This window comes from Anolis sagrei, chromosome 1 (assembly GCF_037176765.1).
Source record: "Anolis sagrei isolate rAnoSag1 chromosome 1, rAnoSag1.mat, whole genome shotgun sequence".
Taxonomy (NCBI): Eukaryota; Metazoa; Chordata; class Lepidosauria; order Squamata; family Dactyloidae; genus Anolis; species Anolis sagrei.
In genome coordinates, this window is record NC_090021.1 from 72,792,374 (window position 1) to 72,819,592 (window position 27,219).

At 37.7% G+C, this 27,219-nt stretch overlaps 1 protein-coding gene across 1 annotated transcript in view; it reads right to left on the reverse strand.

Moving 5' to 3' along the window:
• The window catches only part of MTHFD1L (methylenetetrahydrofolate dehydrogenase (NADP+ dependent) 1 like), a 134,772-nt gene that overhangs the window by 75,996 nt on the left and 31,557 nt on the right, over nt 1-27,219 (reverse strand). The window contains exons 11-20 of the mRNA XM_060753560.2: nt 25,202-25,375; nt 20,201-20,337; nt 19,726-19,772; nt 18,892-18,999; nt 17,999-18,073; nt 15,262-15,364; nt 10,727-10,803; nt 10,409-10,549; nt 6,491-6,559; nt 3,904-4,015 (exon numbers count right to left, since the gene is read on the reverse strand). Coding sequence (XP_060609543.2) covers nt 3,904-4,015; nt 6,491-6,559; nt 10,409-10,549; nt 10,727-10,803; nt 15,262-15,364; nt 17,999-18,073; nt 18,892-18,999; nt 19,726-19,772; nt 20,201-20,337; nt 25,202-25,375 — 1,043 coding nt within the window. The remainder of the gene's footprint in view (nt 1-3,903; nt 4,016-6,490; nt 6,560-10,408; nt 10,550-10,726; nt 10,804-15,261; nt 15,365-17,998; nt 18,074-18,891; nt 19,000-19,725; nt 19,773-20,200; nt 20,338-25,201; nt 25,376-27,219) is intronic.

Here is a 27,219-nt window from a genome sequence, read left to right on the forward strand (position 1 = left end):
ACCTTTTTGCTATGTACGTATATGCCAATAAAGGTTTATTGGATTGGATTGGACTATAGCAGCTGCTGTGGCACCTTTTGTGAAATCTCACAGGAGAGTGAACTAGGAAAATACACACAAAGGAACAACCCTCTAGTAATTACTTTAGTGCTCATGCTACAATAATGCTTTTATGACAAGTTAGCATTCGCAACAAGAGGGAAACAAATCAAGGGAACAGCTGGAACCACAGACCCTAACTCACATACTAAGCTACCTGGCAGCTGAGATCTTTTTAAAGAGCAATTCTTCAATTATCAACCGAACTACCTGCAGAGCCTAGACAGGTGGTTATCAGTGAAAAGGCTTTCTCTGGGCTTACATTTGGTCCTGTTCTTAGAACCCTGTTTCTCATTTTCTTCATCCCACCCTCCTTGGGGAGCCTAATCAATCTACACAGCTTTCTGTTAACAACTGCAGAGTGATAACACCCTGAAGTATCTCTCTAGCATGACTGTTCTCCCTCACCATTAGCACTGGGTAGTAAAAATGCCAGCTTTTTAAAATAGTGAATTTTAACCACAGAACTCTGCCCAGAAGTGATGTTCTACCATTCATATTCAGGCAATTCCAGAGCCACCAGCCATACTAGCTGGGGGATTATGGAACTTTACTCCAAAAAGTAAAATTTCTAATTTCTGCAAATATTTTCGCATAAAAGGAGGCATGGGCCACTCACAGATCCATATCACTGGATCTGCAATTCCATTCTATGGTAACTCATGCCTTCATTGTATCCCATTTGGATTATGGTAATTCCCTCTATGGACTTCATCAGATTGGTGGGAGGAAAGTGATGGGAGCTGTCTTAACCTGTTCCCTACCATCTTTCCCCATCTTCTGGGTTGGCCAGCCCCATGTCTTTTCCCCATCTTTTATCCGCCTTCCCTCACTTTCTTAGGTTTGGAGTAGAGTAACACCTGACTCCTGAAGATGTAGTCCCACTGGAAGTACCTTCACATCATGTGATGGCCTGTATGGGATTCCTGTGGGGCTCAGTTTCTGAAACACATGGAAATGGAGCCAGAAGTGTGTCTGATGAAGTCCTTTGTGGATCTGCCTTTGAAGAGGGCTCATAAATGTCACTGGCCCAAAAGAGATGCAGCTAGATTATTAACTGCCTACAAAGAGGAGGTCTGTTTCCAGACACAATTCAAAATGGTGGTAATAACCTATAAAGCTCTATATATGGCTTGCATCTGGGCTATTTGAAGGGCCATGTCTCCCTTTATGAGTCTGTTAGAGCTCTAAGAAGTTCTAGAGAAGTGGTTCTCAACCTGTGGATTCCCAGATGTTTTGGCCTTCAACTCCCAGCAATCCTAACAGCCGGCAAACTGGCTGGGATTTCTGGGAGATTAGGTCAAAACACCTGGGGACCCACAGGTTGAGAACCACTGTTCTAAAGAGACCAACCACATCTTCGGGCTCATGTGGTGGGAAAAGGAAGACCACCTACTTGGTAGCTGGTTCTATGATGCATTGTAGAATTAATGCTGCTTGACACCATTTTAACTGCCATGGCTCAATCACCTCTTCCCTGCTCTTCTTTCATCTTATAAATATAACTAAGGAACCCTAGTAACATTTAAGCTTTAAGACTGCCACAAATGACTTCTACACACAACAAGAATATGACCTAAACAACAAAAACAACAGCATGCCGAGCTTTCCTCAAGGTGGTATGACTAGTTTCAGCACTCTGTTAAAAAACTGGAAACCTAGGCTTTTAATTTTAAAACTGTTTAGCATTTTATGAGATTGAAGTACTACTGGATTAGATCTTCCACACCTTCATGCTGCTAGTTCCAGTGACACTCATTCCATTGTTATTAATATGACTATTCAAGAAGTGAGATCTAGGCAATGCAAACAATAGTATAATGTGAGTATTTTATCATATATGGCATTTGATAATGATACAACTTCTCAAAATCCAAGATTTGGCACTAGTGGCATTTTAGTTTGAAGAACAAAAATTAAAGTGAGTGTGTTGATTGCCAGATATATTTTTCTTGGAAGTAGGTACATGTAATATGAATACTATCTAGTAATAATATATTTTAGGCTTTCCTGAGGAAAGTATTAAGCTGTGTTTTCCCCGTTTGTCTCTGTATATCATCACAGCATCCATCAATAATGTCTGTTATGAACATCAAGTAATGACCCACCTCTCTTCTTGTTTGGCTTCAGAAGAGACACAGCTGGAAACAGTGAAGTTAGCCCACTGGACCATTCTTCTTTTAAAATATGATGCAATTTCAAATGATATTCCCTTATACTAGAAAGCTCATTTCCCACAAGACATAATTATTTGCAGACATTTGCTCTTGCATGATTGAGGGAAGAGGTGAAAAAGAAAGTGAGGAATATAAAACTCTATGGGCAATGGTTTAAGATTATTCAGAAAAAATCTGCTAGTTGCTGTTTTCTCCTATCATTTCCTTCGGCATTGTGATTTTTGTGTCGCTTCAAATTATTTTTTATTTATAGTGATCCCAATATGAACTCATCAGAGGGTTTTCTGGGGCTGAGAGTCACCCAATGAGTTTCCATGATCAAGCGAGGAATTGAACCCTGGTCTCCCAGAGTTGAAGTTTAATGTTCAAATTACATTGGATCATGTTACTTCTAGTACATGGCCCCAGAGCCTTCAGGTCATTTCTCCAAACTGACAAATGGCTAAAATGCAGGGAGAAGTATGACAATTACACATTTTTAGACTTCTGTGCCTTAACCTTCTTCCTGCTGTAATAGTCTTGACTCACATAAATTGAGGGGGGGGGGGCTGTCATGAATAATAGCCACATATCTATTATATCATCAACATTATATGAAGATTGATGATTTTTTGACCTCATTCTACTGTCTGGTTTAAACAGGAGGAGGCAAAGCATAATTATTTACCTATCACTGCAAATGGTCCCCAAACCAGGGGGATGTCCAAGCAGTTTGACACCTTTTAACAGCTATGACTCAATGCTATGGAATTACTGAACTTGTGGTTTTACAAGGTCTTTAGCCTTCTCTGCCAAAAAGTGCTGGTACTTTACAGCACTGAACCATGGCAATTAAAATGGTGTCAAACTGAATTAACTCTACAGTGTAGATATACTTTGACTGCTGCTAACAAGCCGCAGACTGACTACTGTTGGCTGCTCTCAAACTCTTTTGGATCATGACCTTTTTGAACTGAACATTTCACTTGAACTACAGGAAAGGAAAATCTCTTTTGTTGCAGTAACATGCTAAGGATGCATACTAACTATGTAAATATTATTTTTGCAATGATACAGAATCATGAAAACTAAAGAAGGAATATTATGACATAAGATAACTTGGAGCCTGAAATTTGATACTCCGCATCACACAGTGTACAGTGCACAGCAATTTTTCATAAAACTCACAAAAAGAGCAAAGATGTTTTACAAATGAAAACAGCTAGATAAAACACTTTGAACTGTGCAAATATTAAGGTATTGTGTGAGGTTATTTTGTGGTCCAAAGAAATTTAAAGCAAAATGTTTAGAGTTTTCTCCTCTTTCTTTTGAAAAATTACTACCACCAATAAAAAAAATCCACTCTAAAGCATTTTGCTATACTACCTTGTTAAAAAGTTCTGGTCTTGATTCATTTCCTAGATTAAATATATATGCAGCACTCTTTTGGTCATGCAATTTAAAACCTTTCCTTAACACTTTTGAGCATGACTAAATATAAAATATTCTTGAATTACAACGATGTATATGCCACACAATCACTAAGCAACTGCTGTTAGCCAATTTTAGTCAAATGAACATAAGGAAAGTTAAAATATTTTGACAGTTCTTTAGAACTTCCACCAAAACAAAATGAGCTTATACCCACCTACATATCCTTCTTTGCCAACCAGTTTCAGAGCAATTTTGTCTGCCAAAACTGAAGAATTGCCATGAGCAATATTTGCAAAAGGTCCAGCATGTACAAAAACTGGGGTACCCTAGAAGTTGCAAATGAAAAGCAAAACACCATTAGAGAAAGAACCAAAAATTGGTAGGCAACATTAAACTTATACTTTATATTTTAGATCTTTGGAGAAACACATGTAGACTCTCCCAGATAGCATAATTAGTGTCTGCTACTTTGTGGTCACAACATACAGCCTGCTATAGATATATTATACAGATCCACCTCACTTAAGAAACTCCTTTATAGAATGTCATCCCAGCTCCCACATTTTCTTCCTTCTCCTCTGACATTTTTGGTAGCCTTAGCATTGGAAGAATAGTGAAGGAAGACAAGAGAAATACAGACTTTTAGTATCAGCTTGCAGTTGTATGTCTGAAGTAAATAATGCAGTAAAAGCTTGATTTGGGTCATAATGAGATTCTGTTTTAATCTTGCTGTAGCTGTGTATGTATATTTACAACATTCAAAATAAACAGCAGGTGGTTCCAGATTTTTTTTTTTTTTACAGAACAGCAAAACAGAGGAGAAAACAGAGCATGGAGCTAACTGAATGAAATAAGTTATAGCATAAGCTTTCATAGACTAGGGGCTTGAATACGTGGGCTTAATATCTCACACTCACTGTGTAGTTGCTCCTAGCTGTCCCCACAGTGTTCAGGAACTTTCAGTCCTTAGCACAGGGGTAAACCATGTTAAACTGACGTATCTCCACATTAAGGAAAGTCAAGGGATGCTCCGGAGTTTAATCTACTCTGCAGTTTAACATGGCTACATCTCTGAATTTTGTAATAGGCTATAATAATATATTTCAGTTTCAAAATCCCCCCTCCAATTCCTCCTGCAGCTCTTATGCTAGTTTTTCTACAGCTAAGTGCTCAGTGTTGCAAGATGAGAGGATGCGGAGCTTTAATGACATAGTTGGCATCCTTGTGCAGGCTTGCTTTACCTGCTCTGACAATTTCCTTTCCATATGCACCATTGTGGTGAACTAAAACAAACAAACAACAATAACTGCCTTCCAGTAGCCTTTCTCCAGAAAAATGTGATCATGACATCTGTGGCAGTTGCTTCCAAAATCCAACACATGACACCTGCTTTAACTCATCCAATTTTACTGGGTTACAATGCTAGACCCGCTAATATGTTAATGATCCTACTGATTAGACACATATAAGATTGTTTTGCTGAAAACATTTGGTGAGAAAAACAGTATAAACTGGGCTTAATTTAGTTTAATCCACTGGATGCTAAGAAAAGTCTGGCCAATTCCATAGGTTCACAATTCTTCAAGGAGGCATACAAAAGCGAAAATGTATGGCAATTCCCTCTATGAAACCTGTTCTCTTTCAATAGCAGTGGTCATGGGAGTGAATAAAGAAATGTAATGCACAGTAGGGAGATTTCTCCAAAAGAATGCATTTTGACTGAAATCTTACAGATATGCTACACTAGTGAAATAATCATTGTATAAGCATTTGTACATTTCCAGAATTAGAACCAAATGTAGTCTCTAGTAAAGGTAATCATACTTCAAGTACTCATACAGCCCTCTTTCTCACTTTTGCTTTGGTGGAAATACTTTATCAACCACTGAGCAATAGGTGAGCTCAGGACCAAGGCACCCACTGTTCAAATGTAGATTCTAAAGAAATTACATTGACATATGTTACATTGTGATAACAATGTATTATTTAATCTTTATATCAAAGATTTGGCATCCGTTCTACAATGCATGCTTTGAGAAAAGGGAAGAGAGGGCAAAAAAGTATGGCACTGTTCATGATAATGCCCAACATCCTAAATTGCTGCTCCCCTCCCCCACACCTTATTCAACTATAAAACCCTTGATTCCATAGTATCGAGCCATGATAGTTAAAGTGGTTCAAACTGCATTAATTATATAATGTAGATACAGTAAGAAATGGAGAAACAGATTTAAACTACAGGATTTCACCCAACCATTAGGAGGAACTTCCTGATTATACTTGAGCAGCTGCTACATCTCTATTTCTGAAGTAGCCTCCAAATATGTTTATGAACATATACTTTGATGTTATTAAAGTGTTTTATAAAATGAGAGGCAATGTGTTTTGGTTCTTGATTGATTTTCCCCATTTTTAAATTTTTAGTGGGAATTTCAGAAAGGTCTGAATGAGCCTCTGTCTTCTAGAATGCCCTGGGATTTTCAAAATGGCCAAAGGGGTTCACCTGCCACCCCGGGGCTAGACATTGCCCAATAACCCTCTTTAAGCCCAAGAGAGAATGTTTAAAAAAGAGCAGTGATTTGAGTAAATTGCTCTACACAGACCATGGTGGGGCGAATGGTTTTTTTTTTTTTAAATGAATAAATAGAAAAAAATAAAATCTGGTTGTGGCCCATAGGCTGAATTTTGTCCTCCTTTGCACAAGTAGATGGACACCACTGGATACAACCGATGAACTTTTTATAAAGTATTTTTTTACATATTAAAAACAGTCTTAATAAAAATGATATCACTGAACTCACCTCTAAGGTCTGCATCAATGTTGGTTTTATTGCATCCTTCATCAGAACTGACAGGGCACCAGTTATTCCCTAAAAACAAGAGAGGCTTTAGCTGAACTTTAGTTTCCAAATTCATCTTTGTTCAGAAGCTCATGCCAATTGCTTTGTTTAATCTTACTGTTTACCTATAAACCAATGTGCAAGTATTAAAAATGTTTTCTTTTTCAAGTGCGATGACAAAACGAGAAATATGGCCTCCTTTCCCATAAACTATAAATAAAGAAGTCTCTGGACATTCAGTGCAATGCCACATTTCTGGCAAACAGAAAAGATTTTCAGACAGGTAAGTCAACACATTTTTGGAGCCTACCATCATTCATGATTGCCACCAATACCTCTCATCCCCAGTATGTGTGCATGTTTCAAGGAATTTGGAGCAGGTGCCAAGATCTGCCCACTTTGAAAAAAAATGAAAACTAGTGCTAGAGGACTTGGAGTGTGTGTAAATCCATTTAATGGCCTCAGTAATCCAAGTGGTTCAGAACTATCTCAAGTGCAAAGATTTCAGGCCAAAATCTTAGATTTCCTTGGGCTGTGTGGTGTCATTATATATACTACATTAAGCATCAGCTACAGTTGCACAGATATTTCCATCATCTAAACAATGAGGAAAATATATATATGCATACACACATATATTGCTGTTTATGTTTTTATTTTGCCTTGGTTTTTTTTTTGTATTGTGTTTTATTTTCTGTTAGGTTTTTGAGTTTGTTATTTATGCATCATGTTTTATTTCTGTGTTTTTGCATTTATTTCTGTGTTTTACTTTCTGTAAGCCACCCCGAGACCTGTTTGGAGAGTGAGCAGAATATAAATAAAGATAATGATGACTACTATATAAAAATATATACCGTATTTCAAGGCTGCGCTCATGTTCACTTACTCTGGAAGCTGGAGCCATAGAGCCAGGCTCTGAGATCTGGGAACCTTATTTCCCACTGGAAATGAAGGGATTTAATAATAACTAGAACAGCGGTGGGCAACTTTCAAGGGACTAGTGCAACTTTTTTGTACCCTCCTGGACCTTTTGTGTTTTTATTTTTAAAATAGTATAATTTCCAGTAGCTTTTTAAAAAAAAAAAACTAGGAGAAGGCTTCTGACGGTTATTATATGTCATTCTGGGTCCAATTTTTTTATTTATTTATTTTTTGCAGGATGCTACATCACCATTAATACCTGGCAATTGGATATACGGGCACATAAACCTCTGCTCCTTAGCAGGCATTTCTCTGACAACATGTTATCTTCTTTAAGGGGAAAAGCCAAATGCTTATTTTTGCTATTAGAAGCTGAATGCAATTTTTCATTAGCCAGTGTGTACTTTAGATTTCATTATGGAATCAGGTGTGTGGTTTTTAATAACGCTTTAGTTTCTAACATAAAGTAGCGCATAACAAGCCAAACCTTGGATTCCAAGACAGCATCTTCTGCTGTTTACTATTTGCAAAATGAGTGAAGAATGGGGCTTCAACACTTTTTAAAAGTCCTTGCACAGTAACTTAAAATGCTTTTTTGCTATACAAATAACTACCTATTTATTTAAAATTCCTCATGGCTGCTGAAATACTGATCTTGAGCATGCCACTTTAATTTACCATGGCGATATGGCATCTGTCCATCAAACATTTTGCTATAATGTAGCAGCCAAATTGCAATCTAGTCTTCAGATGTCTACTCAATGAATACCATATTTTGGCAAGAAATCCTGTCGTTCTATCACAGAGGCTGGTTTTTCAAACTCATTACACTTGTGAAAGGAGCCTCTGAGTTTATGAAATATTCCATTTATCTTTTTTCCCCACCTCCTCCCACCCTCAACCCTTCAGGCATCTGTTTCTCATCAGCCAGTGTGTACTTTAGATTTCATTATGCTATGGTGAAAATGTGGTATAGTACCCTGAAATTAAGAGCAATTGCATATTTGCAGAGCTTATTAAATATTATTCACATCCGAAACAAGTGAAAGAGAGAAGGAATTAGTGGTTTTGGGTGAACATTTAGCAATGAATTGAAAACTACTTGTCAAAATATCAGTCTAATAAAAACTAGGAAGTTACTAAAATGTGGCCATTTTCAAACAGATCCTAAATGTTGAGGGATGTATAATAGCCACCTTGAATCCCCCTGTCGAGGTAGAGAAGGGCGGGGAACAAACATGGCAAATAAATAAATAAATAATACTGTCCATAGAAGTTATTTGTGAGTTGTACTCTACTCTGCAAAATAAAATTCTTTTATTTTAGTTTTATTCTATGACTTAAAAATAAGTTTGGTGTTGGAGGAAAGTCTAGAAGAACTTATGGGTAAGATGAAGACTATATAGCACTACTTCAGGGGTGCATTTTGTATCATATTTGGCCTTTCATGGATAACGGTCCATCTTTAGTCCACTTATTTATGTTAACTTAATAACTGTAAACTCACATCTTTCAGAATGTTTGAGGGTCCAAATTTGATGAAAACTTAAGGCAAGCTGCCAACAAAATGTACTTGTCTGTAACCCAGAGTGGCAGCTGCCTTGTAGACCAAGTATGGATGGTAAACAATTGACTTGCTAGCATGACAATAGAAGAAAAGTAGACATTAAGAAAAAGATTTCTGATGTTCAGATATGATAGAATGACAAATAACATAATAAAAACAAAATACATAAAACACGTACACCAATATTTATTTATCGTGTCAGGAACAACCAGACATTTATATTATGTTTTTAACAAAACAAACAAACAAACAGACAGACAGACAAAACACAAAGTTTGCAAGCTTGGTAGTTGATTAAATGTCCTTTGACCAGTATCTGGCCACTTGAAGTGCCTCTGGTGCTGCCTCCATTGTGCATGTAGCAGGGCTCAGGTTGCATTGCAGCAGGTGGTCAGTGGTTTGCTATTCTCCACACTCACATGTCGTGGATTCCACTTTGTAGCCCCATTTCTTAAGATTGGCGCTGCATCTTGTGGTGCCAGAGTGCAGTCTGTTCAGTGCCTTCCAAGTCGCCCAGTTTTCTGTGTGCCCAGGGGGGAGTCTCTCATTTGGTATCAGCCTTTGATTGAGGTTCTGGGTTTGAGTCTGCCACTTTTGGACTCTCGCTTGCTGGGGTGTTCCAGCGAGTGTCTCCTGTAGATCTTAGAAAACTATTTCTTGATTTAAGTTGTTGACGTGCTGGCTGATACCCAAACAAGGGATGAGCGGGATATGTCACTGCCTTGGTCCTTTCATTATTGGTTGCTACTTCCCGGAGGATGTCAGGTGGTGCAATACCGGCTAGACAGTGTAATTTCCACAGTGGTGTAGGGCGCAGACACCCCATGATAATGCGGCATGTCTCATTAAGAGCCACATCCACTGTTTTAGTGTGGTGAAATGTGTTCCACACTGGGCATGCATAGTCATACACCAATTTGATCTTCTGAAATGCAAAGGTCTTCACCAGATAGAACTTGAATGCATGCCAGTAGGCTAACATTCTCCAGGTGCTTTATCTCATTTGTTTTGCTACTTTGAAGGAACAATTAGTAAAGAGTTTTTCATCAAATTTTAGACTCTTACATGGCATTATTCCACAAACACAAAAAAGAACACAAAAGAAAAAGTGGATACTGAGAGAGATGCCTCAGAGCAAGCTATATAAAATTACTTTTGATGAGTGACCTTCCAAGCTCCTATTTTGGATATCCCAAAGCTAGGGATTTTATAAACTTTCGAGCACATCTAGTGTTTCCATTGGATTTTTCAATAATTGGAAAAGAAATAGGAAAAAAGAGAAACACACAGCCACCGTTAAATTAGGTGAACATATTTTAGGTTTTTTTTAAAAACTCATTGTGCCTTAAAAGGGAAAGTACTTTCAAGAAATGCTGTTATATAATTCATACCAAATCTTCTGCTGTCACCGGCTGCCCTTGTTTGTTGTTAGCAACTACAATTCTCCCCAGTCTCTCTTTCATATCTGATAGGCCACTGGTCAGTGCTAAGATGGCCATGATTTCACTTGCAACAGCTATATCAAACTGAGTCTGCAAAGGAAAACATAGAGGCATGTCAGGTAGAGGCACTCGATGCACACACTGGTGTATCTTGCATTACAAGATAGATTTTCAACATTTTACTGAAATAGCAGATAGAAGAAAATGTTAACTTTTAACCATTAAAGATATTCCATTTCCAAACAGAAAAGATGGTTAGAAGTTTACCTGACGAGAAAATCCTTTCTCAGTACTTGCTTGCCCAACTGTTATCTTCCTAAGGAATCTATCATTCGTGTCCACCACTGAAAGAGGAGAAAAGGGTAAATAAATATTTGCATTAAAAGGGGGATAAGAAATTTCAGTTTCATAGAATCATAGTTGGAAGATGCCATGTAAGCCATACAGTTCAATCCCCTGCCAGACAGGAAAAGCAAAATCAAAACATATTCAACATAATCCCTATCTTCCTTTAATATGTAAATCATTCTTTAGAATGTATATATTTCATGCTGTCTAATAATTGTACCTCTCAGAGTGAGACAGAGCAGCAAATTCCAAGGGCTGTAAAGCTGGGAAGAATACCCTAACATCATTTAGTCCAACTCCTTATAGGCACAGCATTCCTGATGGACAACCATCCAAACTTTGTTAAAATTTAAAAATAGAGCTAAGACAACAAAGATTTCACAATATCACAGCCCATTATGCCAAAGAGCTTGTCTGAAAACGAGCTGGCAATAGTCTAAACATATAAATCCAGAACAAAGGTTAACTCTTGTAAAATTTGATAACTGATACATGAAACAAAACTTTGTTTAATATCTTCTCTAAATCCTGTACTTTCCCCCACTTAACATTCAATCAAGAACATGACATGTGAGTTAAAATAAGACCCAGAAGATTTAAACACTGGCTTTTTATCACTTCTCTTCTAAATCTTGTATTAGTCAAATACCAACAGAATAATCCTGATTATGCTTTGTTGCCAGATGCAAGAAATGATGGGAATTTATATAATCTCAAGTACTTAAACAGCTGTAAATCTACCAGTTTACAAACAAAAGCAAGAAAGGAAAAATGTAAAGGGCTTAAAGAATGTTGAAAGAAATGCATGTTTTTTCTAGTTGAAAAGATGCAAGAAGGGCTCCACTGCTATTTAAGACCTAGTAACTGACGAGAAGAAACTTTCTTTGGCAATCTATTATACAACATCTGTGACCAATGCCGTGGGTCAAAGAAAACATATTCCTAATTGTAAAGTTCAAATGGGCTACTTGAAACCAGATTTTCACCCCACACATACCTTCAACTAAATGAGACTGTTCATTTTGTATCATGTTGAAATAGATATCTCATAGAAGAGATGACAGTGCAGTGTTTTTAAATAATACAGGCACCGCCAGTAGCCAAATTATAGAGATTATTATTATGCTGGATTCAAAGGTAAGAACAAGTTGGTGATCCTTATGGACATACATAATAACTTAACTCTAATTTAAAGTATATGGCTGTGGCCAGTTGTGCATTTACTAGAGTGCACTGGGACTGTGGCACAGCTGGCTGCGAGTCAGCTGCATTAGATCACTACTGACCGAAAGGCCAGCCCGGGTCAGAGTGAGCTTCCAACCATTGTGTAGCTCGCTGTTGATCTTTGCAGCCCAAAAGACAGTTGTATCTGTCAAGTAGGAAATTTAGGTAGCGCTTCTGCAGGAAGGCTAATTTAACTAATTTACAATACCATAAAAATCTCCAGAAAGCAAGCAAAGAATGAGTAAGTACACCATCAGTGTCACAAATGGATGGTGAAGCGATGGCTCCCCTGCTGGCCAGAATACCCTCATGAAGCTGGAATGTTAAATGGCCTCTGTGTGTCTGTCTATATATGTTGTGTGTCTATGGCATTGAATGTCTGCCATGTATATGTATATTATAATCCACCCAGAGTACCCTGCAGGGTGAAAAGAGCAGAATATAAATACTGTAAATAGAGTCTTTTTGTCTTCAAGGAACCTGTGGGAGTAGGATGGGATTTTACTCTTTGATTACACCTTTGAGGGTAACAAAGGGGGGGGGGGGCTATATCAGGGTTGGAATCATAAAAAATGGAGGGGATTACAAGGAGGCCCTCTCCTGCAAGAATGCACTATTAAAGTACTCCTGAAAGATGCCCATCTAAACCTTGTTGAAAGAACTCTGAAGAAGACGAGTTCGTCATCAGTCAACTGCAAGACAGCTCTTACAGTAAATAAGCTCTTTCTAATTATCAGAATCTGTTCTGACAAGCTGGAATGTGTCCAGAGGAGGGTGACTAAAATGATCAAGGGTCTTGAGAATAAGCCCTATGAGGAGCGGCTTAAAGTGCTAGGCATGTTTAGCTTGAAGAAGAGAAGGCCGAGAGAAGATATGATGACCATGTATAAATATGTGAGAGGAAGTCATAGGGAGGAGGGAGAAAGCTTGTTTTCTGCTGCCCTGGAGAGTAGGAAGTGGAACAATGGCTTCAAACTACAAGTAAGGAGATTCCATCTGAACATTAGGAAGAAATTCCTGACTGTGAGAGCTGTTCAGCAGTGGAACTCTCTGCCCCAGAGTGTGGTGGGGGCTCCTTCTTTGGAGGCTTTTAACAGGCTGGATGGCCATGTGTCGGGGGTGCTTTGAATGCAATTTTCCTGCTTCTTGGCAGGGGGTTGGACTGGATGGCCCATGAGGTCTCTTCCAACTCTATGATTATATGATTCTATTGAAATTTGAACGCCAGAAGTCTGTCCAGTTTTCACTCTGGCAATCCTACACTACGCTCATACTGTATGCTCATAGGTGTAGAGGTCTTTACTACACAAACCATGAAAAATCAGCAAAATTTGCCTGTGTGCATAATAGAAGCCTATGTATTTTGATCTGTACTTAACATAAGTCTCTTATTCACCCCTTCACCAAATGTATGGTTGCCAGTGGCTACTAAAAGGAATTCCTTCCTCAGACAGAAAAACTTGTGATTCCACTGTCTTTTCACATATTTGCTACATGTTGGTTATACCAAAAAGAAGTTTCCGTGTCTACAAATTTGAGGTTAGATAATTAGAAACCCATTGCTGTGGTCTCCATAGTTTCCATCCTTCCTTGTATCTGGTTGCAAAGGCAATGACTTAGGAAAATAAAGATGGCAAGTTTTCTGTCTCTCAATCGTATTCCACAAGTTTTCTTTAACTGGAGGAAACATGGAAGAAGTGGAAGGAGCATTCAATGTGTGGGATTTTTAAGACACACGTAAAGAAAAAAAAAGTCCAAGGTGGTCAAATGGCACTTTTACATCAATTGTGCTGCCACCTATTACAAAAAAAAGAGTATGCAGCCAAATCTGTTTTAAAATTCTTGGCAACTCTCTGCATGTTACAGTTGACCAATAAGGACCTTGTCAGATCTTGTTTCCCTTCAGGGCTCATCCCAAGAACATTAAGTAACAGAAGGTATTTCAGTAAGATTTTTCTCTCCTCGCTAACAATAATCACATTTAAAAAACACACAAAACAACCAAATCTCTGCAAGAAACTGGATACAAAAATCATTCTGCGCAACTTCAGCTGATTTTTTTTCCAGATGCAACCTACTAAAACTACACAAATCTCTGTATGTTACTAGCAGTGAAAGGTTAAGATGACTTTCATGAGACTGCTGTTAATTCTCATATCCTGATTAGGTATGAAAGTAACAGAACTAGCAACACCATTTGCAGAAATAAAACAGGAAGCTCTGACACTCTTTGGAAGCATGCATAGTCCTCAACTCTGTATAGACTATGGGAATAGTTTTCATAAGGCATGATAGGTAAGCACCGGGAATCTGATGAGTAGAACCCAGAAATAGTTTTTGGATCAAAATCCATTTACAATGTGAAAACATTGGCTCTCTAGTTATTTTCTCCTCCAATTTCCATAACACAGCCCAACCCAAACAAATCTTGGTATCTTTGTTTTTGCAGGCCTGTTCCTGGAGTTATTCAGGTGCTCATTCAGAAAATTGCATTGGATAGACTGCATTGGTGTTAGTTTCCTAGATATGGCTATCATGGTTCTTTACGTGCGAGCAGATGGTGGCTGGTAGATACCGTATGCTCTATATGTCAAAAACTAGAGCTGATATGAGAAAATTGGTGCCATTTTTGGAATCAGCAGGTCAAATATGCCAGAAAACATGGCTAACATTTGAGGCTACAAAGTGTGTGTTGGCCAGTGAATCATTTAATCAAATCCAATTCTAGGTCAAACTGTAAGAGTTGGAAATCAAAATATCCCTATTCCTAAACTAGGAATAACTTATCTTTAGGTGAAGACACAGAAACTTCTCGGTGGTTTCTACACGTTGTAGACTCTCCCACATGGGAGTCCAGTTGCCCCTCTCTCTGTTCTCTTTCCACCATGAGGCAAAAACTTTTTTTATTTAGACAGGCATTTGGATCACATATAATATGACAGATGAATGCTTTTCAATGTGATGTGCTTTTATCTTTTATGTACTGTACTATGATTTAAACGTGGTTTGAATTCAATTGTTAGTCACACTAGAGTAGTTATATTAAAACAATGGGAAATGGCTAAATTAACATTTATTTAGGTTTGATTGATTCAATGTATCCATAAGTGGACTGACATTAGAATACTACATAAACAGCTATTATTACCATCTGGCTAGGTGTTGAATGACACACCCTGCTAGACTAGATGGTTTGATCTAAGAAGTTCATTTTATGTCCAAATGCCTACCTCTTTGCCATGTTATTGTTGAGGTGTCTATGTCAAGGCGGACAAATCTGCTAATTTCATCTGCTGTTAATGTGGTAGGATCCATTTTGGTTATTCCCAGCCTCTGTAAAGAGAAGCAAGGCATAATTGACTATTGTTGCTTTGGTATTTGGAGAGAGAAAAAGACAAAACAAAGACAAACAAAAACTCATTTATAGAACCTATCACTGTCTTCTAATTCTCTTGAGCAACGCATTCCCATTAAGCTGGAAAAAGAACTTCAGCTTTCAATATGTGCTTTAAAAACAAACCTTATTTTCCCTGTATTATTTGAACGTGCATGTACTGTATTTTTTATGTTAACACCACACCAGCAATCATATCATGAGTTCACCCATGTGCCCCCTGGATGAATTCACCTCAATTGCAGCTTGCTTTCAGAAATCTCTTCTCATCTGCACTTTTGGCAACCACATGGCAGTGGCTGTTTCTCTCCCCACCCTCACCTCCATGTTATATACTGATGTTATGTATGTTGTTAATTCATTCAGTTGTTTCCAACAACACTTCGTGACCTCATGGACCAGCCCATGCCAGAGCTCCCTGTCCACCGTCGTCACACCCAGCTCTTTCAAGGTCAAGACAGTCACTTCAAGGATAACATCCATCCATCTTGCTCTTGGTCGGCCCCTCTTCCATTTTCTTTCTATTTTCCTCAGCATCATTATCTTCTCCTAGCCATCCTGTCTTCTCATTACGTGACCAAAGTATTTTATTTTAAGTATACTGGTATGGATATACATATTTCCATATAAGGTTTCTTTAGCCATCTTGTTAAATATACTGGTCTACAATTATCTGCATACACAGGCCTTTAAAGAAATAATAAATCAGCAGCAAATTTAAATTTAAAACTCCAGGATGATGAGGGTTTTTTTTTAGCACAGATCTTCTGCACTCTATTTTCTTCAACTCCAAAACTCTTCAGTCAGCAAAAGGATATCTCCCCATCCTGAAGAACCCACTACACTTTTCACCTGATTTACAAGTCTAGATGTTAACCAAGTAAAAATTCCAGTTAATGTGGCCTTTCCTTTTTAGACACCACACATTTAAACAAGTAGGAAGAAAAGCAAAATATCACCACTGAATGTATGTTTAAAACTTTATCAGCAAGGATCAGTTTGTCTCTTCTTTCAACACTTCTCTAAATGGAATGAAACATTGGAAAACACTTTCTAATGATTTTTTTCACCTAAGTGTTCAAGTCTCTGTAAGAACCACTTTATTGCAGGGATAAATATGGAAACAATCACTGATTGTTTTAAAATGCAGATTTTAAAAAGATAGTCAATGTTGGTTTAAAAATTAAAAATGCGGGTTGTGTAGGTGCTTTGCAGCCATCCATTGCCACCCAGTGGTTATCAAAGACACTAACTGGACCATAAATTAAATCTGAAAAATATATAGGTTTATAGTAATGTTCAGATAAACTGTAGTTGATGCTAATGAAGCAACAGAAATGGAGAAATCCTTAGGCTAATGTGTTCCTGTGTCTACCATTGGCTACAAGGAGTCTGCTTCTGTTTCACCATGGCAGTTCCTTCATCCAAACTATCAAATTATGGTTAGAGTTACTAATGTTTGATTAAGATCTAAGGTGCAGCCAGTGGTGCAATGGGTTAAACCCTTGTGTTGGCAGGATTGAAGACCAACAGGTCAAAGATTCGAATCCAAGGACAGTGCAGATAAGCTCCCTCTGTCAGCTTCAGCTCCCCATGCGGGGATATGAGAGAAGCCTCCCACAATGATGGTAAAACATCAAAACATCCTGGTGTCCCTTGGGCAACATCCTTGCAGACGGCCAATTCACTTAAACCAGAAGCAACTTGCAGTTTCTCAAGTCACTCCTGACACACACTCACACAAAATCAAGATCTAGACATATCTAATCAATGCATGGTTGCTTAACCTCTCAGAAATTTCTGCTCTAAATTGGACTGCCATATTCTTTATTAGTGCTCAATGCAACTGTCAATGATTTATTATCAGACATAGGCAAACTTTAGCCCTCCAGGTGTTTTGGACTCCAACTCCGACAATTCCTAACAGCCAATAGGGGTTGAGAACTGTGGTCAACAAAATCTTATTCCATTTAGATCAATGGTTCCCCAGCTTTTGGTCCTCCAGGTGTTTTGGAGTTCAGCTCCCACAATTCCCACAGCTGGTAAGCTGGCTGGGTTTTCTGGGAGTTGAAGCCAAAGCACCTGGAAGACCAAAGGTTGGGAACCACTGATTTAGATAGTTAATTATGATTTCAAAAACTATGACACAACAAATGAATTTATCAACTATGAAGGTAACATTTCCAATCTGTTTCTTCCATTATGAGAAAAAGAGGGGCTCCTTGAAATGTAGAAATACAGGCCTGAGCATAAGTGATTTTTGTTTTTTTGTTTTTCATATTGATGAACAACTCCATATACAGTTAACTCCAACTGTATTCATGCGCTCCTAAATTTCCTCAAGGCCTTGAAAATCTTATTTGCTGAAATATAACACTGAAATACAGAGGGAGGTTTGTCTGTAGAAATCAGTATGTGATAGGATAAGTAAGTTGATTTGAACCTTGGTTGGGGACTGTCTATCCTTATTAGTTAAAAAAATGGGAAAATATCATTAAAACACAAGCCAGCCCACATCCATTAAGACTTGATTAAAAGGAATAAAGGATGACAGACTGTTAAAAGCAACTTACTTTTAAACGTGCAAGTTGTATAGCTGAAAATTTCCTCTCTCCATGGACCAATGGAACCAATCTATTATATAAGGCCTATAAAGAGCACACAACAAAAATCATAAGAAAACCACTCTCCATCAAAGATTTCACTAGAATACATTCCTGATTCTCTTTACAAATAACATTTGAGCTTTGCATGGTACTAATACTATTCTAAATTGAAATCTATTTGCAATAGGTTTTTAGACTTTCCTATTGATCACTCTCCAACCTTAGTAGCAAAAAGGGTTACAAATCAGTTGTTGGTTGCAAATCAGTTGTTGGTCAGTTTGGTTATCTGGGGTGCTGATTCAGAAAATTGCATTGGACAGACTACATCAGTTCTAGTTTCTGATACAGAATATATGCCACCCAGTAGTTGCCATCTGCTCACCAACAGAAAACCATATTTAATAAGCTTCAGCACTATAAGAGGGTTTTGCCAGACCAGTTGCTCTCGCTGCAATGGTGTAGTAATGGTGAGGCCATGGACCATATTTTAGTTTTTGTGGACCACAGGTTGGGAACCACTATTCTAAAGGCACCATATCCCACATGGTTTCGGCAGCTAAGGAGGGTCAACCTTGGTAGTACTTGGATAGGAGACCACCAATGAATATCAGGTACTGAAGGCTAAATTTAGAGAAAGGAATTGATAAACCCACCTTTGACTATTCTTTACTTAAGAAAACCCTATGAAACTCAAGGAATTGCCTTAATTCAACAGGCAACTTGGAAGGCACACATATAAAATCACATACATTCATACTGTTCAATGATAAACTACTTGAAAGGTTTTTAACTACTTCATTTTACAAAACATTCAAAGTAACCTTTATAAAACAAATTAATGTTGGAAATGATGCCCGTACCTTATCAGACTGAGTGTTTTCATGCAAAATCCTGGCATCTATGGCAGCAGCCAGCAAGTTATTTGCTGCAGTAATGGCATGAATATCGCCAGTTAAGTGAAGGTTGAACTGCAGATGAACGAAAAATGAGACAGACATTCATTTTTGCACACTCCATTAAATGAGTATCATCCGGTGAAACCTATCCAAGCTTTTTCACTTGTGGGATTAACAGCTCAGATGAACAACTTTTAAAATGATGTGGAAATAATATTAAATCATCATCATTGTGGCTGAAGAGATTTAATATGAGATAGGTGGTCTCAGTTCAATGTGTGATAGCTTAAAGCCAGAATTACCTAAGTACAAATGTATGAAGGCAAATTGGAAAAGAAGCATTTTTTCAGGATGTGGCAACTTCCGTTTTGATTCATATGGATACGTTTGGAACACTTTAAAGAAGTTTTGCAATGTGCATATGGAGGGATAAAATAGTTGGCACTTCAAAGCAGTTCTGTGAATTATCCTCAACTTTGATTAGAAACAGAGTATTGAATACAAGCCCTTTTTATGTTTTGATGATGTTTTTCTCAATACAGCTGTGCATAACTGTTCAAAACTATCCCAGAATATATGATCAAATTAATATAAATCAGGATTGCCTCTCCCATTAAGTGTGCCATTTTGCAATTTGCTTCAACATCAAAATGTATTCAGCCTTATCTGCTAGAATTACTTTATCGGCTAAAGACAAGCAACTGTTCTGAAGAGACTGCAGCTCTTTTCTATGTATTTACTCTAAGTCAGTGTAATGGGAATCAATATTCCTTTTTAAAAAAACTTTGACTGACATACCTCTTCCATCGGTATGACCTGAGCATATCCGCCTCCTGCGGCTCCACCTATACAAAAAAAAGATGTTACATATTAGCTCCTTTCATATTAAGAATAGCAGTAGTAGCAGCAACAATCTGAAGGAAAACAGGAGTAAATCACCTACACAGCATTAAGAAATTTTGATTTTGGTTTCTCAACTATTCTTGAATAAAAATAATTCAGAAACCAAGAAGAATCAACACTTCAGATGGCACTATCTTACACAGCTGAACTTTTATTGCTTTGTCTTTTTGCGTAGCATACTATCATGCCAGCCAGTATAAGAGAACAGAAGAACCTTGAATTTGCACAATATCATCCCTTATTTCCCATCATTTGGGGACAGCTTTTAGAAAAATGTACTCTTTCTCAAACTCACTTCTGGATCACTAGATTTTGTTAGCTCATATAATATGAAATGATGACACAGCATCAAATATTAAAGAATTAGTACCTTTAACACCAAATGTAGGTCCCTGGGATGGTTGCCTCAGGCAGGCAAAGGAATTTACTTTAAGGTGGGCTGTTAGAGCTTGAACCAAACCAATCGTCACAGTGCTCTTCCCTTCTCCAAGAGGGGTTGGTGTAATCCTAACAAATAAAGGAAGGTAACAGACTTGTGTAACAAAGGATATGAAAAACAATGAATTGAACCAAAATATTTAAAAATACTATGGATTTCAATATAATAGCACTATTACAAAATTTGTAATACCACCATATTTACAATAATAATAATAATAATAATAATAACAACAACAACTTTATTTCTATCCCGCCCTATCTCCCAAAAAGGACTCAGTTATGGTGCTTCTACCAATAATCTTTATCTCTCATCTGTTTTAATAACTAACTTAAGCTTCAGGAAAATCATTCATAATTGTGGCAGTTGCTCTGAGAACTTGGAAGATGCACTGAACTCTGCATAGATCTAAATTCAAGATAAAACCTCAAAAATTTCTTGAAAAACCATCTTTCAAAATGTAAAGGACATATATTAAATGGTCTCATTTAATGCACCATGGGAGCCATTATATCTTAACTGCTCCAAGAATGAATGGGAAAAACATGTTTTCTGTATAAGACTATCCTGCTTTTTCGAGTAATGCAATTTCACCTTTCTCCCATTATAGCTGGTCTGTTTTTTAAAGAAAGTATTTACACATCCTCCAAACCCCGTATGTAGCAATTAGTGTTGCTACTTGGATATAGGATGTGGCTGCTATAACAAATCCCCAACAGATTTTGGATAAGCCCAGGTGCTATACAGTTCCTTCAAGTGGAATAAAAGTATCTGATGTTCTCCACCTAAACCCAAATTTCAGCTATAGCTATTGCCTCACCAGTTAAGATGGAAGGAAGGGATTTAGAGGTACTGGTGCAGGATGAGCACCCCTTATCTGTAATTCTGAAATCTAAAATACCCCCAAATCCCGAAGTATCCATGTGGGTGATTAATTTTTTTTCATATACTTGCTTTTTGACAGTTCAATCTACGTAAACTTTGTTTCGTGCACTAAATTATATGCTGTAATCAAACATTCCTTGAGGTTATGTATATAAGGTGGCATATGAAACATAAATGAATTTCATGTTCGGACTTGGATTTCATCTCCATGATATCTCATTATATATGTACAGTAGACATTCCGTCTTATCAGATTCTCTTATCTGACACTCCCTCCCCCCTTTCCTCAAGCATTTCCCCTTCAATTAAAAGACCACTCCCCAACTTTCTCTCCATTTCCAATAAGTGAAAAAGGCAAGACAAGGAGGAGGAGGAGGAGGAGGGAGGAAGGAAAGGGTGAAAAGAGGCAGGACCAGAAGCGGAAACGTCCTCCCTCCTTCCCTTTGTGATTTCCATGCTCCTCTTCCACATCCAGGCACTTCCTGCTGGGCCACTCTAGCCCCACGGTGTTGCCTTGTCTTAACCCTTTGAGTCCCTGTTGTTAGTATTCTAGGTGTCTAGTGCCGCGTTGACAGGTAACAGTAGGAGACTCTGTATTATCTGACATTTTCATTTATCTGATGTTTTGCCAGCCCATTTATGTCAGATAAGCGAGACTCTACTGTATATCCAAATACAGATATTCCAAAATCTGGGGGGGGGGGGGGGGGATCCACAAACCAAATAATTTTTGGTCACAAGCATTTAGAATAAGAGACATTTAACCTGTAACAAGAACAGAGACAGCTCCTCATCCACACTTTACCCCCCTTTCTCCATCAGTCAGAAAAAAGTCATATTTGGAGAGGACAGTTACAGATGAAAGTTCATGCTTGGAAGGGGAAGGGGAAGACACGGATTATGGTAACTCATTCTGCTTGAAGTTCTAGTAAGGATTAAAGGAACACTACCATATCCAAGGTGGCAATTCTATAACAGGAGCAATGCAACTGCAAATATACTTACTTCCCTTAAAAATACTTCATTCCCTACCACTTGCTATGCTGACAAGAACCAGTCCAATAATATCTAGAGGACCACAAGCAATCGACCTTTGTTTAGAACATGTAGTTGGAATTCAATTACTGTTTCGTTTTTATGGCTGCTTGTGAATTAGGTTCGTGCTAGAATTCCCCTCTTTCCATTACAATGATAAGAGGATGGCAGAGGAACTCTCTATATCCCCTTTCATCTAAGGCCGTTTTGGTGGAGATGGGCAAAGCACAAAACAATCATCCGTTTCAACTATGGAAATGGAAAATGCTGTTGTTCCATCAAACAATGCATCAGGCAGCAGCTCCTGGCATTTCAAAATATGCATAGATCCTTACTAGCAGCACTGTTTGTTCAAGAAACATCAAACATAAAGTCATCTAGATGTCTGTCTTCCTAAAGTACTTCAATATTTTAAAACAGTTATTACAGACAAGGACAGATGAACATATCAATGACTTGTGATCTTCAGTTCAGAATATTATAATGGAGGTGATACTGGTTCAATGTTTGTTTAAGAGAAACATCCTCCTTTTGATGAACACAGTGTCTTTCTCAGAGATAAATTTTTTGTCCAGGTAGGTTTTTCAATTGCCTATTTCCATCAAGAGCTCCACCAGATGGGATAGAAGCCACCCTGATGTGCTCTGAAAGAAAGAAAGAAAGAAAGAAAGAAAGAAAGAAAGACTTGGAATGGGGTGAAGGAGTAAGGACACGGACCAGGAGGAGGGAGGCAAGCTAACCAAGAAAGGTGGCAGCTGGATGGAGTGGGTGAAGTGGCTGCCAGAAAAGGCACAGGAGCATAAAAGGGAAAGGAAAAATATAAATACAAGATTGAGAATATTTCTAATAACACTTAGCACAGCTTTACAGTAAGGGCATTTATGGTGAGAGTTGTCATAGTGATGGGTAGTTTGAAGTAGTTAGTTGGTAAACAAAGATTAAGAATATTTCTCGTAGCACTTAACACAGCTTTTCAGTAAGGGTATTTATGGTAAGAGTTGTCATGGTGATTGGTAGTCTGAAGTAGTTAGTTGGTAAATGTGTTCTGCTTTTCCCCCTTTTCAAAATAAGGTTCGGATTCACTTTAGAGGTAATCACATGCACTCAAGGGATGTGGTTATGGATGCTCCAGTTCTGCAAAAATACTACCCTTCCATATATTCTGATATCAGTTCTTATGGGATCAAATGAAATATAACTGCTTCTTACAAAGGACAATTCTATCTTCTTTCCCACAATCCACAATATCCCATAGTTAGTATTTCAACAGTTTAAATCATATTCTTTCTGATGTGCATGACCTCAGAGAGCAATTTTCTCTTTGATGGATGTCCATGACTTGTATCATGAATCAAAGGATGTTACATTAAAACTTCAGAGACCAATATTCTTTGTAAAACTTTATATTATGTTTCTTTTTTCAATTTTATTCTCTTTTAAAAACAAGAATGTATACCACACCTAAGTATGATAAATTATTGTGCCTCTGCCTAGATTTCAAAAGCACTCAGACAATTCGTTTGGGGAATTTCTGTCATCAGCTGGAGAAAATTCAAGTTAAAAAACAAAAGAAAAGAAGACTACGTTTTCATTCACATCACTCCCACTCAATGTCTAAGGGGAAACTTTGCCAAGATATGCTTGCCTTAACTGTTTAAATCTGTGATACTTTAGTACATGCAGTGAAATAAGTAGTTTATTTAAGGTATGTGACATTAAGGATTACATTTTCATTCCCAAGGATATACAAGCATTCATGGATATGCGAGCCAAAAGGGGAAACTCCTATAAGCATGACCTCCTGAAGACTCTAGCAAGAAATCCACCTCTAATTAGAAACATCTTTCCTTTAACTTTCAAAACTTTGCAGAAGGTCCAGCTGTCCTTTGCAGACTACATTTGCTTCGGGTGAGATAGATCTATGCTGAAATAGTCCTGTTACATATGACCATTGTTTTAAAAAGCAGAGCCCTGAATCACTATAAAGCACCAAACCATGTATCTGCTGTGAAATCAGCAGGATGAAAACTCTCAAGGACATAACACTCAAAGCCATACGTATTATCAATTGTCCTAAGTAGACTATGATCAACGTTCTTCTCCAGATTATTTACAAATTTAAAAATGGGTGCTGCTGGGACAGATCCTATACTACACTTGACGTAATGTTGGGAAATTTATTTTCCCTCCCCACTAGTCTTCTGTGTCCTTGAAAAATTACTCCATGTGGTTTTCTAGCAAGTGGGGACCTGTCTGTCTCATTTCCAATAGTGAAAACACAATATTGTATTTTTTTTTATCACTGTCAAGAGTCAGGATTGCAGCAGAGATTGAGTAAATTGTTCGGTTAAAATTATTTCATTTCATGCATTAACATGGCTTTTTCAATTCTTATGTAAAACAAAGGATTATATCAATGCACAGATGAACATGTACGAAGCTGGCAGAGTTTAACTGATGGTCATGATATGGTAATGTGGCAAGTTCATATGTGACATGTATGTTGCATGCAATTGTGGGTAACGGAACCACAATAGCACATCTGGATTAAAAAGAAGAAGAGGCTGTTCTAGCAGAGGCTGATGTGGTATACAGATATACTAAGATGGCTGATTTTTTTTCTTCACCAGACATTATACTATGTCATTTTACACTAAAAGTTGGAAAAGCTGCCATGGGCAGGGAACAATATAAAGAAGAGAAAGAGTTAAGACTGAGCCAAATTGCTTCCTTCAGCACAGTTCCACATTGACCTTTCAGCTAAGTCCTTAAGTGGCATACCTGATAGGATCAGACTCAATAGCAAGATTAATGAGGGAAATGCAACAAATCTGTTCCAGGCAGAAAACATCAATGGATGGAACCAGGGAGAAAAAAATGAATATGGAGAGAGAATGAGGGACCACCTTTGCAAATGTGTGAACCGAAATCTGGAAAGAATCCTATTAAACAAAGAAAAATGCAAATTGAACCTTCATTATGTAAGAGATAATGAAATAAAATGGGTCTTACCCGGCAACCAACACATATTTTCCATCTGGCTGATCTTTCAACCTTTCCAGCAAGGACAAGCGTACTTTGGCTTTCGTTAGGCCATAGATTTCAATCTCATCTGTGAGCAATCCTATCTCTCTGGCAAGCACATCAATGGCTTTTGGACTCTGGGCTCGGGAAATCTCAATATCACTGCAAAAGAAAACAAATTGAATTCAGAAAACTCATTCTCACCCCAGTTGGTCAAATGCAAGAAGTTAACCATTCTTCTCCTCTCTGAAAATTGGCAGATCAGTCTTCTCCTCTGCTTCAAAATTGAAATGCATTCCGAGATACCATGTCTCATTCAGTTGAATGGTGTTTGTCTCTATTTCAGTTTGTATAGACCTACAGAACATCTAGAACTTTTCAGGACAATTAAAATAAGGCTGTAAACAGGTAAAAATGGGTAAAAATATCTAACTTTAAAGAAAGGGCCACTGTTCAGTAGCAGAGCATATGCTTTGCATAAGAAAGTTTCTATCTTAAGTGTTTGTGTGTGTGCATGCACATGCAAAAGAGAGAAACTTGTGTGTATAAGAAAATTGGAAGTATATACTGAGTAACAACCATTGGTTCATCTATCTACTCTGCTATCTGTTAAGGTTTTTTTTAAAAAAAAGGTATTAATTAAAATCATGCCTAGACCTTGAAAAAAATTACGTTTCAGACTACAGCTCCCAGCATCCCACAGCCAGCATAGCCAGTTATGTGTATCCAAATAATAATTTAGCATAACGGGCTAGGGACATTTAATAATGGGGAAGATTTGGAAGTAACTGTTATTGGAGAAGTGACCAAGCCAACTGGGTATAAAAATCATGGATAACTAGGAGGTGAATGCAAACGTGGCATGGAGGCACCGTATGATAAATACTATTTTCAATGCAGTGAGAAATGGGGGTGAGGAAAATTCTACACCACTCTGGAGAATTTTGTTATTGGGTCTTTGGGGGGGGATGAAACCACGCAGATGTTTCTACAATGTCTTTGGCGCTGACTCTAATTAACACTCAGAGCTCATCGAGCGCCTAAAGCAGATGTTCACAGTTTCAACTGGTATGCTCTTTTCTCACCACTTTTCAATGAATGACTCATTTGTTTCACTGTAATGCTACACATTATTGAATAAGGATACTTTATATGTTCCATCTGGCCATCAATGCTTCATTTCTGAATAAAATAGACAATTGTGAAGCTCTAATAACCAAACAAACAAATCCTAACACATGTAAAATATTTACATATATTTTAATCTAATTCCATAACATAATATGCATATTGGCTTAATTTAAGCCCATTTTGAAATTGTTATGCTTTCTGTTATCACACATTAGGGAATGCTCTTATTCGCTCAGTGTACATTTCTAGATACCCATTCTCTTTCTTAAAAGCCATCTGGAAATGTATGTCCTATTAAAAACCTCTAACACCAGAATGCAAATTGCCCTGAGAGAAACCTTTCTTAACAGATCAATTTGGTTTTTAATTATTTTATAATCTTTTAAAGATATATTAAGAAAACAGGACTTGACCATCTGTCTGGAGAAACTCTCAAACTGTCCTATATTAAGTTACTATGTCAGGGAAATCATCTTCTGTTTCAGAAAAATAATATTGTCTCCAATCTGGTTCATATATACAGCTCTTCCATTGGAGCAATGTAGAACTGCAAACATTCTCAGGCTCCCACTATGCCTACAATGTGCCTCATGATGCAACCACACACACAGAGATATTTTGTTAAACCTTTCACCTCCAAAAGACAGAAGAAGACTACATGAATCCTGTGTGTGTAGGCAGATGATATGTTTTGTTAATAGCTTCATTCCTCTGCCCTACACCAATGAGAGTGTTATGTTTGGAATGGTACTTTCCTTCCATCACACCCCATTGCTTTTGGCAAACAGTTCTAAGTTTATTGGAAATCAGACCTGATCTTAAGGAAACCATATACCAAGCAAGATGAGTTAGTATCTAAACCTACATGTTGGGAA